The sequence below is a fragment of the Papio anubis genome, chromosome 1, assembly GCF_008728515.1.
Source record: "Papio anubis isolate 15944 chromosome 1, Panubis1.0, whole genome shotgun sequence".
Classification (NCBI taxonomy): Eukaryota; Metazoa; Chordata; class Mammalia; order Primates; family Cercopithecidae; genus Papio; species Papio anubis.
This window is the reverse complement of record NC_044976.1, coordinates 30,986,098-31,003,526: the sequence shown is the minus strand read 5'-3', so window position 1 is coordinate 31,003,526 and position 17,429 is coordinate 30,986,098. Positions and strand designations below refer to the sequence as shown.

Below are 17,429 nucleotides of genomic sequence, written 5' to 3'. Positions count from 1 at the left end.
TTAATCTTATCAAATAAATCATTTTCTGTTGTATTTAAACTCAGAGCTGCTAAAACTTATTTATTTTACCAATACTGTATTCCAGCAATTGTGAGAGTTCTAGGTGTTGAAGAAGCTGCCTCTATGAAAAGTAATTTCTCTGCATTAGTGACTGAGTTATTTTATTTACTTTATTTCTTTAGGAAGCAGTTAGAAAAAAAGTTTACTTTTGGAAAACGTTCTTTGACTTAAGAAAGTTTATGGTTGTCAGGCACAGGTATCACAGGCACTGGGGTTAAGCAGCGACATTTCTTAGATGCCCTTTCTGAGCCACTGCCCCCAATTCTGACTCCTTACAAAATGTCTAGTTCAAGCCCTTGGTTGGCCAAATGGACAGTTCAATAGATTTTCCCTCTTGGGAAATTAAAATTCAGAAGTATGAAGTAACAACCAAGTACATTGAGCTAATAATGTTAGAACAGGGATTGAAATCCAGGTCTAATTCCAAATGCAATGTTTTTCCCACTACATCTGTGACAGACTTGCACAGGATTGGTCAGCAAATGGCAGAGCTAGAATCCAAACTCAGGCCTTCGAAATTCAGTACAATCTATAACAAACTATGCAAGAGTAAAGACTAAAGAGGGTTTTTGGTCTCTTGGAAAAAATATTTTAAGCCACCTTAATAGGACCAATATCTTTCATAACCATTGCAATAATAAATTCCTACACGACATGACATCCAGATGCAAAAAGATGGGCTTTTCTGAGCTTATGTTCCAACAGATCTGGGAACAAAAGCATACAAAACAACATCATATATATGGTATAGAGAGAGAGAGGAGGAGATAATTTTAATTTTTACAAATCATTCTCTTTCTGATGCTATTTCCTATTTTTTTTTTTTTTTTGAGACGGAGTCTAGCTCTGTCGCCCAGGCTGGAGTGCAGTGGTGTGATCTCGGCTCACTGCAAGCTCCACCTCCTGGGTTCAGGCCATTCTCCTGCCTCAGCCTCCCAAGTAGCTGGGACTGCAGGTGCCTACCACCATGCCTGGCTAATTTTTGTATTTTTATTAGAGACGGGGTTTCACTGTGTTAGCCAGGATGGTCTCGATCTCCTGACCTCGTGATCCGCCCGCGCCAGCCTCCCAAAGTGCTGGGATTACAGGCGTGAGCCACCGCGCCCAGCCATTTCCTCATTTTCAAAATTATTTATTATGAAAAATGTAAAACATATACATAAGTAACACAATAGTATAATGAACCCCACATACCCATCACTCAACCCCAACGACTATCAACTCACAGCTAATCTTGCCCCATCCACTTCCCACCTTTACCAGATTATTTTGAAGCAAATCCCAGGCATTATATCATTTCATCTGTAAATAACAAGAACCCCTTATCATAAAATATACAGTTCATATTTCCAATTATCTTATGTCATATTTTTTTAAGGCTAAAAAATCATCACTATCCAAATAAGGTCCATACAATGTGACTGGCTGATAATGTCTTATGTGTATTTTAATCTAAAGATTTCAGATCTTTTCCCCCTGCAATTACTTTATTAAAGAAACAATACGCTAGATGGCTTACGCCTGTAATCCCAGCACTTTGGGAGGCTAAGTTGGGCAGATCACTTAAGGCCAGGAGTTCGAGACCAGCCTGACCAACACGGCAGAACCCCATTTCTACTAAAACTACAAAGAAAATTTAGCTGGGCATAGTGGCATGGGCCTGTAGTCCCAGCTATTCAGAAGGCTGAGGCGGGAGAATCGCTGAAACCCAGGAGGTGGAGGTTGCAATGGGCAAAGATCGCACCACTACACTCCAGCCTGGGTGACAGAGTGAAACTCTATCTCAAAATAAAAGAAAAGAAAAAAGAAACAGGCCAGGCGTGGTGGCTCACACCTGTAATCCTAGCACTTTGGGAGGCCAAGGAGGGCGGATCACGAGGTCAGGAGTTTGAGATCATCTGGACCAACATGGTGAAATCCCATCTCTACTAAAAATACAAAAATTAGCTGGGCTTGGTGGCATGAGCCTATAATCCCAGCTACTCGGGAGGCTGAGGCAGGGGAACTGCTTGAACCTGGGAGGCGGAGGGTGTAGTGAGCCTAGATCACGCCACTGCACTCCAGCCTGGGCAACACAGCAAGAGTCAGTCTGAAAAAACAACAACAACAAAAAAATCACAATACCACGTATTATGTATGGTGTTATATATGGATACATTTATCACAAAATTATAATAATATGCATGAAAGGCCAGAGTTCTGGATGGTCTCGATCTCCTGACCTTGTGATCCGCCCGCCTCAGCCTTCCAAAGTGCTGGGATTATAGGCGTGAACCACCACGCTCCACCAACGTTTTATTTCTTAAGAAAACAATATCTCATCTTAGGCTACATGACGATAAATAAATAAGGAAAAAAAAATAGCAAGAAGAGACCTGAAACAAAGATGGCAACCTAAGATAAAGCAGTATGGTAGGTGTAATAATGTTCACTATTATGTTACTTTTATACTGTTAAATTATTGTTATTTTTTTCACACAGGGTCTCAGGTTTGTTGGTCAGGCGGAAAACAGCGGCGTGATCATAGCTCACTGCAGCCTTAAACCCCAGGGCTGCTGGGACTACAGATGCATGCCACTATACCCAGCTAATTTTTTATTTTTATTTTTTGTAGAGACATAGTCTTATTATGTTGCCCAGGCTGGTCTGGAACTCCTGGAGTCGAGCAATTCTTCCGCATAGGTTTTCCAAAGTGCTGGGATTACAGGCATTGAGCCACCATATCCAGCCACTATACTTTTTGATATGCTTGAAACAATAAAAACATTTTAAAATTATGAAGTCAATGGGAAAGATGCAATGATTATACTCTGTGAAGTATCAAATGTCCTCAAATATCACAGTACCTACCTGATAGGGTTGTGGCAAGAATTAAATAAGATCATGAACATAAATTTAGCACACTAGAGGCATGACATAAGAGATAAATAACTGGTGGCCATAGTTATTATTTCACCCCACCACCATTGCCCTGACCCCTGGTGTCTTAAGAGAAGCATAAGGCCAGGTGTGGAGGCTCACGCCTGTAATCCTAGCACTTTGGGAGGCCGAGGTGGGCGGATAACCTGAGGTCAGGAGTTCGAGACCAGCTTGGCCAACATGGTGAAACCCCGTCTCTACTAAAAATACAAAAATTGGCCAGGCGTGTGGTGCATGACTGTAATCCCAGACACTAGGGAGGCTGAGGCAGCAGAATCGCTGGAACACAGGAGACAGAGGTTGCAGTGAGCTGAGATCGCGCCACTGCACTCCTGCCTGGGTGACAGAGGGAGACTCCATCTCAAAAAAAAAAAAAAAAAAAGCATACGAACGGTAGGAAAAAAGAGTGCTAAACTGGTAGGGAACTTCCCCTAGACCCTGCCTGAAATTATCTAATATACTCTACTCTCATCTAGTTTAATCCAGCATTCAATCATATTGTCACTAAAGACCAGACTAGGTAGACATCTGAAATATCAGGCAAATTATGCAAATTAATGTTCACTGAACTATCTTTTACAGAGGTACTGGACCTCAGCAATTCACTTCAAATCTCTGAACCTCAACACAGATGAGAACACACATCTAAAAAGGGGTAAATACTGTTAACTTCAAACAGATTATCATGAGAAAAAAGAGGATGCTTATGAAAGTCCTATAAACCTAAAAGTTCTATACCAAAAAAACCTGGTATTTAATGAGTGTGCAAGGGGGGAAATCCTCAGATAAAACTGAAGTTCTTCAGTGAAATTCCAAAGACAGCCTTACTTACTACTTCTCTGTCAAAAGATGGCTTGCTTACTTCTCTGCCTACCATTCTTGGCACTTGTCCGGTAACCTCCACTTAAAATATGGGGATCCCTTTTTTTTTATTTTATTTTATTTTTATTTTTGAGACAGGGTCTCACTCAATCACCCAGGCTGGAATGCAGTGGCATGATCTGGGCTCACTGCAAACTCTGTCTCCCAGGTTCAAGCGATTCTCATATGTCAGCCTCCCAGTAGCTGGGATTACAGGCGTCCATCATGCTGAGCTACTTTTTGTATTTTCAGTAGAGATGGGGTTTTGCTATGTTAGTCAGTCGGGTCTTGAACTCCTGGCCTCAAGCAATCCTCCAGCCTCGGCCTCCCCAAGGGCTGGGATTACAGGCGTAAGCCAGCATGCCTGGCCATATCCCTTTATTTTTAAGGGAAGAATATTTTTCCGATCTCCTAATTCTATCTCTTAGTTCCTCTACACCCCATCCTTTCTGTGACCCCATTCTGTCCTTCCACATCTCTCTCACCTGTCCACCCCCTTCTTCACATTTCAGTTTACCACCCCCTCTCTCTGTTCTCGAACCTCCTGGTTGCAACCTCAGAAACTGGTTCCCTTTCTATTTTTATCTCACCTCAGAAAACCTACTGCCTTCGAGCACAAAGCCTTACTTTATTGAGGCCACTAAAACTGCAACACCAGATGCAAACCCACATCCTCTTTCAAGCTCTAAAGTCAAGACCATTACCAAGCAGGGTCTGACAGGTACAGCCAAGGGCAGAGATTACTTCCAATGGACAAGACGTCCCGCTGGCCTTTGATTTCCAACCTTTCCCAAATGCAATACATGGGAAGCACACAGCACAAAAAGCACTCAGCAAGCTTTGTTATCACTCCATAAAATACACACAACATTTACAAAAAATCAAAATGAACTCAAATTATCTGTAACAGTTTTGCAAATTCCTTCGAAGTAACTAAAAACACCGCAGGACGGAAAAAACAACCCAGGGCTGCAAATCTTTGCTTTAGGTAACATTTCACTAGATGAGAGTGCCAGGATTCTCCTCCCACATGGGCACAGAGAACAGATTTGCTAAGCTGCAGCAACAGGTTTCTTTTAAAAAAGAAAATGTGCTTTAAAACACTTCAGGCAGGTCTGCTAGAGCTTGGAGTCCCTAATAAATACACAAAACACTGGAGATCAGGTTAGGGCAGGCGGTGGGCAATTCAACCACTTCTAGGACCTTTCCAGGACCCACCGAGGTGCTGCTTTCCCTCTTGCCCTAGAAGTAACTGGTGACGCCGCCTCCAGCCCTTGAGGACCCGGAGAAAGGATGGCCCAGGCCCAACCTTTGGAGGATACTGCCTTGGCTCTCTCTCACAAATGCAACGGCCCGGGACGGTGTCGCCCTCCAGGAAGGCCCTTTGCATCTCCCTCCTCCGGAGACACCGCGAATTCCCGCCTCCCGGCGGAAAGCGGGAGAAGCGAGGGTTTTCTCCCCGCCCCTCCCCCAGTAGGGGCACACCCGCCCCCCTCAGCAGGCCTGGGCTTTGCGCTCCTCTCCCGAGAACCACCGTCCTCAGATCTCCCCGGGGAGTGGGCCGTCCTCTTCCTGCCCCCACCCGCGAGACGCGGCAGAAAAGCCCGCGGCTATCTTCCCGCCAGCAACAGCCTCCCGCCGAGCCGGTCGGGACAGAGGCGGCCCCCACTCCCACTGGGCAGGGACTGCAGACGGCGCTCCCCGACTCTCAGACGACCAGGGAGCTTCCCTTTTCCTCAGCGGGGTGAGGGGCATCTGTCGCCTGCCGACTTGGAGGTGGGGGGCAGGGACATTCCCTCGCCATCACCTCAGGAGCTAGAATGCTTCTCGCCGCAGGGCGTGGGCCTCCCAATCCCTCCAAGGGGCGGACGGCGTGCGCAACCCCCTGGAGAAGCAACAGGCGCCCCCATCCCCCTCCAAGCCGGGTAACGCCGACCCCCTCTTCCCTCCCGCTCTTCACCTCCGGAAGCCGGGCCAAAGCCTGGGCGAACGACTGCGCCTCACTCCGCCCCCTGCGCCATTTTATCGCCCCCTCCCCGACCTCCCCCACCCCGAGTCAGCCGGGCCAACGCCAGGGGGAGGGCAAACCAGCAGTGATTGGCAGGAAACCGTCCCGCCTCTAGGAGGGTTGTGCCCCGCGCAGGCGCTTCAGCCCCGCCCTCCGCACCGCCTACCGTGCCCGCCGGCTCCACCTTTTCCCGTCTCATCGACCTGCTCGACTCTCCGCTGCTCCTCACTTTTTCCAGCTACTGCCGGGCGGGGAGGGGTCCAGGCCGAGCAAGCGGAGCGCCGAGCCCAGCTGATGCAACCTGGCTGGACTCGCGTGACAGTTCCCGGTACGCGGCGGCGACGGTGACCCAGGAAGGGGCTCTGGTGCCGGGCTGAGCAGGGGAAGCAGGGGTAGCGGAGCCATGGGGGACGCTCCCAGCCCTGAAGAGAAACTGCACCTTATCACCCGAAACCTGCAGGTCAGGCCTGGGGGTCGGAAATGCGCCGTTGGGGACTAGGAGCCTGAGGTTCAGTGATTTTGAGCCCCATTACGGGGTTCTAAGTATGTGGGGCCGGGGTCTCGGCGCTGGGGCAGCTCTGAGAGAGGCTGTAGATCTCACTGCTGGTCGGTCAGTCAATCAAGCAGCCCTTACCTGGGTTCCACAGAAAGCACAGCGGGCTCATCTCTTCCGTCCGGTTACCTTGTGTTGGAGCCAAGCTTTGAATCCAGGACTCCCACTCCACCGCCCTATTAAGTGCCAGACCTGGTGTTTAGTCGCTGGGGATACGTCAAGCCAGAGCTTGTCTGAAGGGGATCAGACGTTAAAAATGACCCATTACGGTTCAAGTAAGTACTGGAAGATGCTATACTGGGAGCTTTAAAAGGAAAAAGAGAAGGGAAGCCTTCCCTGAGGAAGTGACCTCTAAACTGCGCCTTGAAGGTAGTGGATCCCCCCTCCTCATATGTTCCGATTGTTACCAAGAAATACGGGAGTAGAAGTTAACCAGAGGAAGAATGGAAGAATGACGAGGGAGAGCATTTCAGATGGAGGGAACAGAAATTGTGGCTAATTTAGCTGGAGTGGAGTGAGCAAAGTTATGCGGAAGCACTTAAATATTTGTGTTGCTTATTCCCTTAACTTTTTCAAGCTTCTATTGTCACCTTATCAGGGAGGCATGATTTCCGACCACTTTATTTAAATAACAAACCCTCTGGCACCAGAACTGCCCCATCCCTTGCTCTGCCTTTTTTTTTCTGTTATTATTTCTACATGCTATACATTTTATTTGTTTATTTGTTTGGGAGAGGTAGGCAGAGTCCAAGTCACGGGCGCCTTGCAGGCCTTATTCTGTTCAATTTTAAATTGTGCTTTCTTCAAAGAGCAGTGATACATCAGTTGGGCCACAGCCTGCTCTGTTTTTTCTTTTTTGAGATGTAATTCACATACTATAAAATTCACCCTTTTAAAGTGTACAATTCAGTGGGTTTTAGTATGTTCACAAGGTTGTGCAACCATCACACTAATCTAATAAAACTTGCACCCATTAGCAGACACTACCTATTACCCACTACTCCTAGCCTTAGGGAAACACTAATCTACTCTCTGTCTCCAGGTATTTGCCTATTCTGGGCATTTCCTGTAAGTAGAATCATACAATGTGTGTCTTGTTGCGGCTGATTTTTTGCACTTAGCATAATGTTTTCAGAGTTCATGCATGTATTTGCACCTAACAGAACCTCATTCCTTTTTTAGTTTTGTTTTATTTTTGAGACAGAGTCTCCTCGGTCGCCCAGGCTGGAGTGCAGTGGTGCGATCTCAGCTCACTGCAAGCTCCGCCTGCTGGTGTCCACGCCATTCTCCTGCCTCAGCCTCCCGAGTAGCTGGGACTACAGGCGCCAGCCACCACGCCCGGCTAACGTTTTGTATTTTTAGTAGACGGGGTTTCACCGTGTTAGCCAGGATGGTCTCCGTCTCCTGACCTCGTGATCCACCCGCTTCGGCCTTCCAAAGTGCTGGGATTACAGGCGTGAGCCACCGCGCCCGGCCGAACGTCATTCCTTTTTATAGTTGAATGATACTCTGATGTATGGGTATACATTTTGTTTTTCCGTTCATCAGTTGATGGACATTTGGGTTATTCCATTCACAACTTAGTCTTAACCAAAGGTTTTTGCATGCTTCCCCTAGCTAGATTCTTTGTTTCCTATTCTCTCTCCATAAAATAGTGCTGGTTGGAGACTAAAAATACACAAAACTATTAGAATTTACTCAACTGGGTTTTTCGTTTTGGGGTTTTTTTTTTTTTTTTGAAACGGAGTTTCGCTCTTGTTGCCCAGGCTGGAGTGCAATGGCACAATCTTAGCTCACTGCAACCTCTACCTCCCGGGCTCAAGCGATTCTCCTGCCTCAGCCTCCTGAGTAGCTGGAATTACAGATATGTGCCAACACACCGGGCTAATTTTTGTATTTTTAGTAGAGACGGGGTTTCACCATGTTGGCCAGGCTGGTCTCAAATTCCTGACCTCAAGTTATCTGCCAAACTCGGCTTCCCAAAGTGCTGGGATTAACAGGCGTGAGCCATGGCACCCGGCCTCACTCACGTTTTAAAGGCTAAGTAATGTGACATCTTCCTGGATGATGAGAACCCTCCAAGTGTCCACATAGTTGGGGTGCTCTTGAGCATGCGGGATCAGCTACCAAAAGACTTGGAGCACAGGATTTTAACATGTCCTGGTAATACATGATTCAAACTAGCAGTCTATCATAGTTTCTAACAGCCTCCAAAACTGTAACTTGAGGAAACACTACAGCCTCTTATCAGAGGTACACTGGCCTCTTAGAATTTTTTCAATACCGTCATAGGACTAAAAGAAATCATTAAAGGTTTGTAAAAAGGAAAATGAGTTTTAAAGAAGTTTTTGAGTTTTAAAGACTATCTCTGGCTGCCTTTTAGAACATGGATTGGAGTGGCCAGGCACAATGGCTCATGCCTGTAATCCCAACACTTTGGGAGGCCCACGCGGGCAGATCACTTGAGGTCAGGAGTTGAAGACCAACCTGGCCAACATAGTGAAACCCCATCTCTACTAAAAATACAAAAATTTATCGGGCATGGTGGCAGGCACCTGTAATTCCAGCTACTTGGGAGACTGAGGCAGGAGAATAGTTTGAACCCGGGAGCAGAGGTTGCAGTGACTTAAGATTGCATCACTGCCCTCCAGCTTGGGTGACAGAGCAAGACTCCGTCTCAAAAAAATAAAAAAAAGAACATGGATTGGAGGGAGTAAGAGTAGATTTGGGAGACCTGTTAGGAGAATATTACAGTAATCCTGGTGTGATCTGATGGGGCCTGGATTTGGGTGGTGATGTAGAGGCAGAGAGAAATAGGAGGGTTGAAGAGCAGTTTTGGAGTCCTTGAACAACTCTAAATGATGGTACCATTTACTGAACTAGGAGTGAAACTATCAGTGAAAAAGATGGTTGGGGAGTGAAGTAAAGTCAAGAGCATGAGTTTTATTTTGAACACGTTGAGTTTGAATGATTGGATTGATAACAAGAACACCGTTCTGTATATGGGCGTGAGCAGGAGATTTGGGAGTTACTGGCTCACAGTAGTAATTGAAGCAACTGAAGGGGATCAGTTAAGGAGACTGTAGAGTAAGAAGATAAAAGACCAAAGCCCCAAGGATTGCTAATATTTATTGACTAGGAAAAATAAGAACAGTTGCAAAGAAATCTAAGCAGGCAGAGAAGAGGAAAACTAACAGAATAAAATAAAGGAGACCAAAAGAGGAGAGTGCTTCTGGGAGGGAGTGAGGACTAAAAAATACTCATTGAATTTAGCAACATGAAGGTCCTCTGTGATCTTAGCAAGTTTATTTGTGATGTGATATGGAATTCAAATTGGAATGGGAGATTAGGAAATGGAGACCAAAAGAAGAGACAACTGTTTCAAGAAATTGGCTATGAAAGGAAGGAGAGTGAGTTAGAGGTATGTAAACCAAAAAGTATCTGAGGCCAGGTGTGGTGGCTCACACCTATGATCCCAGCACTTTGGGAGGCTGAGGCAGGTGGATCATTTGAGGTCAGAAGTTGAGACCAACCCGACCAACATGGTGAAACCCCATCTCTACTAAAAAAAACCAGTTAGCTGAGTGTGGTGGTGCGTGCCTGTAACATCAGCTACTCTGGAAGCTGAGGCAGAAGAATCACTTGAACCCCGGAGGCGGAGGTTCCAGTGAGCAGAGATCACAGCACTGCGCTCCAGCCTGGGCGACAGAGTGAGACTCCATCTTTTTTTTTTTTTTTTTTTTTTGAGACGGAGTCAGAGTGAGACTCCATCTTAAAAAAAAAAAGTATCTGAGACAAGTCTCAATGAATTTAGAGGTTTATTTTGCTAAGTTGAAAGACCATGGCACCTGACACAGCCTCAGTAAGTTCTGAGAACATGTGTCCAAGGTGGTTAGGTTACAGTTTCGTTTTATACATTTTGGGGAGACAGAAGTTACAGGCAAAAACATAAATCAATACAAGTAAGGTATACATTGGTTTGCCCAGAAAGGGGGTGGGAGTTCTAGGTTATAGGTGGATTCAAAGATTTCCTGATTGGCAATTGATTGAAAGAGTTAAACTCTGCCTGAAGAGTTGAAGTCAGCTGAGTTAAGATAAGGAGGGTTGTGGAAGCCAAGGTTTGTTTTTTTTTGTTTTTTTTGAGACATAGTCTTGTTCTTGTTGCCCAGGCTGGAGTGCAATGGTGCAATATTGGCTCACTACAACCTCCGCCTTCCAGGTTCAAGCGATTCTCCTGTCTCAGCCTCCTGAGTAGCTGGGGTTACAAGCGCCTGCCACCGTGCTCTGCTAATTTTTGTATGTTTAGTAGAGACAGGGTTTCGCCATGTTGGTCAGGCTGGTCTCGAACTCCTGACCTCGTGATCCGCCCGCCTTGGCCTCCCAAAGTGCTGGGATTTACCGGCCTGAGCCACTGTACCCAGCTGAAGCCAAGGTTCTTGTCATATAGATGAAGCCTCCAGGTAGCTGGCTTCAGAGAGAATTGATGGTGAATGTCTGTTATCTGACCTTAAAAGGTGTCAGACTCTCCAGAAAAGACTTAGTATGGGTAGGAGATTTCTCTACAGAACGCACATTTCCCCCCACAAGAGACAGTTTTGCAGGGTCATTTCAAAATATGTCAAATAAATATCTTTTGGGGTAAAATACTTTGATTTCCTTTAGGGTCTGCTATCTGTCTTGTGGTGCTATACCAGAATCAGGTTGGAATTTGGTATCTTATTGCTACAGAGAGTTTGTTTTGTCAATCTTACTGTGTTTTAATGTTCATGCTGGTCAATTGTGTCTAAACCCCAGAGGATCACCAGGTGGGGCGGCTCACACCTATAATCCCAGCACTTTGGGAGACTGAGGCCAGAAGATCACTTGAGTCCAAGAATTCGAGACCAGCCTGGGCAACATAGTGAGACTTCTCTACTAAACCAAAAAAACTAGCCAGGCATACATGCGCTGGTAGCCCCAAGCTGCTAGGAAGGCTGAAGTGGGAGGATTGTTGAGCCTGGAGGTCTAGGCTGCAGTGAGCTGTGTTTGCACAACTGGACTCCAGCCAGGGCAGCATAGCAAGATCTTGTCTCAAAAAAATAAGTGAATAAATATACTCCAGAGGGAGAAGGGTATAATGAGGCAAGTCAGACCCTTCCTTCCTGCGTTGGCCTGAACTAGTTTTTTAGATTTCTTTGGGATCCCGTTGGCCAAAATGTGGGGTCCATTCCATCAGTTGGGGGGCTTAGAGTTTAGTTTTGGTTTACAGGTAGCTACAGGCAAAGATGCAGTTAGGGGCATGTCTCCACTCCCCAGCATCGGGGGTGATACTAGGAGCAGCATCAACTTTACATTGGCTCTCCATGTTGTAACTGAGCGAGTTATATAGAAACGCCACACTCTGAGATGAATTCAGGAGTCCTTTATTAGCCTGCGACCGAGAGACGGCTAGTGCTCAAAATTCTCTCGGCCCTGCAGAAGGGGCTAGATTTTCTTTTATACTTTGGTTTAGAAAGGGGAGGGGGAGCCTAGCTGAAGTAATCTTACAGAAGTAAAACGGGCAAAAAAAAGTTAAAAAGACAAATGGTTTATACTTTGGTTTAGAAAGGGGAGGGGGAGCCTAGCTGAAGTAATCTTACAGAAGTAAAACAGGCAAAAAAGTTAAAAAGACAAATGGTTTATACTTTAGTTTAGAAAGGGGAGGGGGAGCCTAGCTGAAGTAATCTTACAGAAGTAAAATAGGCAAAAAAGTTAAAAAGACAAATGGTTTATACTTTGGTTTAAAAAGGGGAGGGGGAGCCTAGCTGAAGTAATCTTACAGGAGTAAAACAGGCAAAAAAGTTAAAAAGACAAATGGTTATGGGAAAACAAACAGTTCCAGGTGCAGGGGCTTTAAATCCATCACAAGTGATAGACGTGGAGGCTTTGGGTACCATCAGCCAGACACAAATGTGGGGGCTTAGGGTACTATCAACCGGGTGAATTCCTGGGAACTGCGATATAGCTTGCCACAATATCTTATCAGTTAATTGCGTTCTTTGATGTGCTGGGAGTCAGCTTGCACAAGTTAAGTCCTTGAGGAGGAGGGTGGGTAAGAGGCTGCAAGGGGCTGCAAGTGAAGGAGCCAAAATGGAGTTTGTCTGGCTCTCTCAGCAAAGGGAGAGTCAATTCGGGTTAAAACAAGGTAGGGTATCACATCCACACTGAGAGCATGGCTGGACCTCCTTGATGGCTCTGAGCCTGAATCTCCAGTGACACATCCTTTTGTTTTCCTTGTCACACGGTAAAGGATGAGCAAGGTGGGACACCGACATTAAACTAACTCTTCTGCTTCCACAACAGGAGGTTCTAGGGGAAGATAAGCTGAAGGAGATACTGAAGGAGCGGGAACTTAAAATTTACTGGGGAACAGCAACCACGGGCAAACCACATGTGGCTTACTTTGTGCCCATGTCAAAGATTGCGGACTTCTTGAAGGCAGGATGTGAGGTAAGAACTAATGCTATAAGCCCTTGAGGAATGACCCAAAGGAGACCCAAGAGAGACTTAACAAGGACAGGGTGGGGCTGGAGGATATAGGTTGGAGGTAATTGGACAAATTCGCATTTTGGTAGCCCCTTATCTCTTATCCAGGTAACAATTCTGTTTGCGGACCTTCACGCATACCTGGATAACATGAAAGCCCCATGGGAACTTCTAGAACTCCGAGTCAGTTACTATGAGAATGTGATCAAAGCAATGCTGGAGAGCATTGGTGTGCCCTTGGAGAAGCTCAAGTTCATCAAAGGCACTGATTACCAGCTCAGCAAGTAAGTGCTTGATCATCCACCCTCCTTGTGGCTCTGGTGCTGCTAGCTAATTACAGGCCTGTGGAGTCCAGTCATTCTTTACATTTAAATTAGAAGCTGTCTGGCATGACCTATTAAGAACCGTTTAAAACTTTATACTCATTGTCCTTGTAATTCATCCATCAGAAGTATACTGACTAGTAAATGCCTTAATACTGTCGTATTTGCTGGAAATACAAACATAACCATAACAAAGTCCTTGGCCTTGCAGAACTCACAGCATATGGGAGAGTGATTGTGAACAATTCAGCCTCCCTTTCTCTTCCAGCCTCAGCAAATAATAAGAAAAGAAAAGTGAAAGAAAAATATTTCACTTGTTTTTCACCACCCCAACAATTGTTATTGCTTTTTATCTTTGTGAGTTTTGTTCATATTTGGAAAGTTAGCATAGATATTTCATGTTCTGATGTTTAACTTACTCTTTCTTTTTTTTTTTGAGATGGAGTTTCGCTCTTGTTGCCCAGGCTGGAGTGCAATGGCGCAGTCTTGACTCACTGCAACCTCCGCCTCCTGGGTTCAAGTGATTCTCCTCCCTCAGCCTCCCAAGTAGCTGGGATTACAGGCATGCACAACCACACCCAACTAATTTTGTATTTTTAGTAGAGGCAGGGTTTCTCCATGTTGGTCAAGCTGGTACTGAACTCCCAACCTCAGGTGACCCTCCCGCCTCGGTCTCTCAAAGTGCTGGGATTACAGGCATGAGCAATTGCCCCCAACCTAACTTACTCTTTCTTTTTTTTTATTTTTATTTATATTTTTTGAGATGGAGTCTTGCTCTGCCACCCAGGCTGGAGTACAGTGGCGTGATCTCACCTCACTGCAAGCTCCGCTTCCCGACTTCACACCATTCTCCTGCCTCAACCTCCCGAGTAGCTGGGACTACAGGCACCCACCACCTCTCTTGGTTAATTTTTTTGTATTTTTAGTAGAGACGGGGTTTCATCATGTTAGCCAGGATGGTCTCGATCTTCTGACCTTGTGATCCGCCTGCCTCGGCCTCCCAAAGTGCTGGGATTACAGGTGTGAGCCACCATGCCCGGCCTAACTTACTCTTTCTTTCTTTTTTTTTTTTTTTTTGAGACGTAGTCTTGCTCTGTGCCCCAGGCTGGAGTGCAGTGGCACGATCTCGGCTCACTGCAAGCACCGCCCCCCTGGGTTCACGCCATTCTCCTGCCTCAGCCTCCCGAGTAGTTGGGACTACAGGCGCCCGCCACCTCGCCCGGCTAATTTTCTTGTATTTTTAGTAGAGACGGGGTTTCACCGTGTTAGCCAGGATGGTCTCGATCTCCTGACCTCATGATCCGCCCGTCTCGGCCTCCCAAAGTGCTGGGATTACAGGCTTGAGCCACCGCGCCCAGCCAACTTACTCTTTCTTAAGTAATTTCCCCATGCTATCGCATTGTCTTCACATTTAAAAAATTTTAAAACCTCAGATATGCATGTATAAGTACATAGCACTCTATTAGTCACTTTTGCATTTTAACCCTTAGAACAACTTTTTAAAATGAGCATTATTTTGTCCTATTTCACAGATAAGGAAATTAATTCAGATTTAACTTTCCCAAGTTTATATATCTAGTAAGTAAATGAATCAGGATGTGAACCCAGATCTCTTGCTTACTAGTATATTTCTCTTTTTACTGCATCTAATATAATTTTCTTTACCATTCCTCATTATTGATACATTTAGGGCTTTAAATAAAGCATATAGGCTGGGCAGGGTGGCTCATGTCTATAATCTGAGCACTTTAGGAGGCCAAGCTAGGAGAATTGCTTGAGGCCAAGAGTTCAAGACTACCCTGGCCAACATAGCAAGTCCCCATCTCTCAAAAAAAGAAAAGAAAGAAAGAAAAATAGGACCAGGCAATGGTGGCTCACACCTGTAATCCCAGTGCTTTGGAAGGCTGAGGTGGGCAGATTACTTGAGGCCAGGAGTTTGAGACCAGTCTAGCCAACACAGCAAAACCCCATCTCTACTAAAAAATACAAAAAATTAGACCAGGCATGGTGGCTCACACCTGTAACTCAGCACTTTGGGAGGCTGAGGCAGGCGAATCACGAGGTCAGGAGTTCAAAACTAGCCTGGCCATCGTAGTGAAACTGTATCTCTACTAAAAATATAAAAATTAGCTGGGTGTGGTGGCATGTAGCTGTGGTCCCAGCTACTCGGGAGGCTGAGGCAGGACAATTGATTGAACCCAGGAGGCAGAGGTCGCAGTGAGTCGAGATCGCGCCATTGCACTCTAGCCCGGGCGACAATGCAAGACTCTGTCTCAAAAAAGAAAAAAAGTTAGCCAGGCATTGTGGCGTGCGTCTGTAGTCCCAGCTAGTCGGGAGGCTGAGGTAGGAGAATCACTTGAACCCAGGAGGTGGAGATTGCAGTGAGTGGAGATCATACCACTGCACTCCAGCCTAGGCAACAGAGTGAGACTCCATCTCAAAAGAGAAGAAAGAAAAAGAAATGACTAAATAAAGCATATGAACATCTTTGAATCTACAGCCTTTGTAGAGTACCTGAAATTTTATTCATTTTTACATTTAATCTACAGATCTTTATGGAGCCCCTGGTATATGATAAGCACTGTTCTAGATACTGGATATGCAAAAGTAAGCCAAAACAAAAGTCCCTATCCTAATGGGGCTTACATTCCAGCAAGGAAATACAGACAGTAAATAATAAGTTATATGTATATCAGATGGCAATAGCTAAAACAAAGCAGGCAGCCCAGGGTAGAGAAAGTTTTCGGGAAACGGGGGGTTTCAATTTGAATGAGATGGTTAGGGAAACCCTCTACTAAAATGACATTAGGCAGAAACCTGAATAAGGTGAGGGAGTGAGTCTTGCAAATATGTATTGAATTCTTGCTATGTGCGAGACACTAGTCTAGGAACTGGGGTTATACCTGTGAAGAACACAGGCACGATTTTTATTCTCCAAGAACTTAAGAGAATTTGGGATATGGGAAGCTGGGATAAATAAAACTATCTTTCTTTAAAGTCATTTGATATTTTTCTATATACAAAAATGACTTTAGGGCCAGGCATGGTGGCTCACACCTGTAATCCCAGCACTTTAGGGGGCTGAGGCAGGTGGATCACCTGAGGTCAGGAGTTCAAGACCAGCCTGGCCAACATGGTGAAACCCTGTCTCTACTAAAAATACAAAAATTAGCCAGGCATGCCTGTGATCCCAGTACTCGGGAGGCTGAGGCAGGAGAATTGCTTGAACCCACAAGGCAGAGGTTGCAGTGAGCCAAGATCACACCACTGCACTCCAGCCTGGGCAACAGAGCAAGACTCTGTCTCAAAAAAAAAAAAAAATTGGCAGGGGGTGGGGGCGCTGGATGCAGTGGCTCATGCCTGTAATCCCAGCACTATGCGAGGCCAAGGCAGGAGAATCACTTGAGCTCAGGAATTTGAGACCAGAGTGGGCAACATAGTGAGACCTCATCTCTACTAAAAATCAAAAAAATTAGCTAGGCCTCATGGCATGCACCTGTAATCCCAGCTACTTAAGAGGCTGAGGTGGGAGGATCACTTGAGCTGAGATGGAAGCTGCAGTGACTGATTGTTCCATTATACTGCAGCCTGGGCAATAGAGCAAGATTCTGTCTCAAAAACAAAAAAAACATGGAAATAGACTGGGAAATTTTGATATCAGTTGAAAAGGCATTCCAAATGAAGAGACTGAAGGAGAATGGCAGAGAAGCAGTATTTCAAGAGATAATGGCAGAACATTTTCCAGAAGTGAAGAAAAATACTAATTAAAGCCCTCTTTTTAAAAGGAAAAAGAAGTCTGGTACTGTGGCTCACACCTGTAATCCCAGCACTTTGGCAGGCTGGGGTGGGTAGATTGCTTAAGCCCAGCAGTTCCAGACCAGCCTGGGTAATGTGGGGAAACCACGTCTCTACAAAAAATAGAAAAATTAGCCATGTGTGGTGGCACATGTCTGTAGTTGTAGTTCCTCTGGAGGCTGAGATGGGAGGATCACCTGAGCCCAGGGAGATTGAGGCTGCAGTGAGCTCTGATCACACCACTGTGTTCCAGCCCAACAACAGAGTGAGACCCTGTCTCAAAAAAAAAAAAAAAAAAAAAAAGATAAAAGGAAAAACATAAAAATAAAGTAATATTGGCCGGGTGCAGTGGTTCACACCCGTAATCCCAGCACTTTGGGAGACCAAGACGGGCGGATCACAAGAT

At 45.6% G+C, this 17,429-nt stretch overlaps 2 protein-coding genes across 8 annotated transcripts in view; one reads left to right on the top strand and one right to left on the bottom strand.

Annotated features, from left to right (window-relative positions):
- Positions 1–6,037, bottom strand: part of S100PBP (S100P binding protein) — a 43,213-nt gene extending 37,176 nt beyond the window's left edge. For 3 of the 5 annotated variants that reach the window (XR_002522349.2, XM_003891526.4, XM_017959414.3), the window contains exon 1: positions 5,801–5,892. The gene's annotated coding sequence lies outside the window, so the exon portion shown is untranslated. Of the gene's footprint in view, positions 1–5,647; positions 5,745–5,800; positions 5,893–6,014 lie in introns of those variants that run through there. The other 2 variants (XM_009204125.4, XM_009204135.4) reach the window with 2 other exon arrangements.
- YARS1 (tyrosyl-tRNA synthetase 1) overlaps positions 5,344–17,429 on the top strand; it is a 44,446-nt gene continuing 32,360 nt past the window's right edge. The window contains exons 1-3 of one of the 3 annotated variants that reach the window (XM_003891525.4): positions 5,344–6,308; positions 12,723–12,869; positions 13,014–13,189. In XM_003891525.4, coding sequence (XP_003891574.1) covers positions 6,252–6,308; positions 12,723–12,869; positions 13,014–13,189 — 380 coding nt within the window. In that variant the 5' untranslated portion in view covers positions 5,344–6,251. Of the gene's footprint in view, positions 6,309–6,398; positions 6,677–12,722; positions 12,870–13,013; positions 13,190–17,429 lie in introns of those variants that run through there. The other 2 variants (XM_009204163.3, XM_009204169.3) reach the window with 2 other exon arrangements.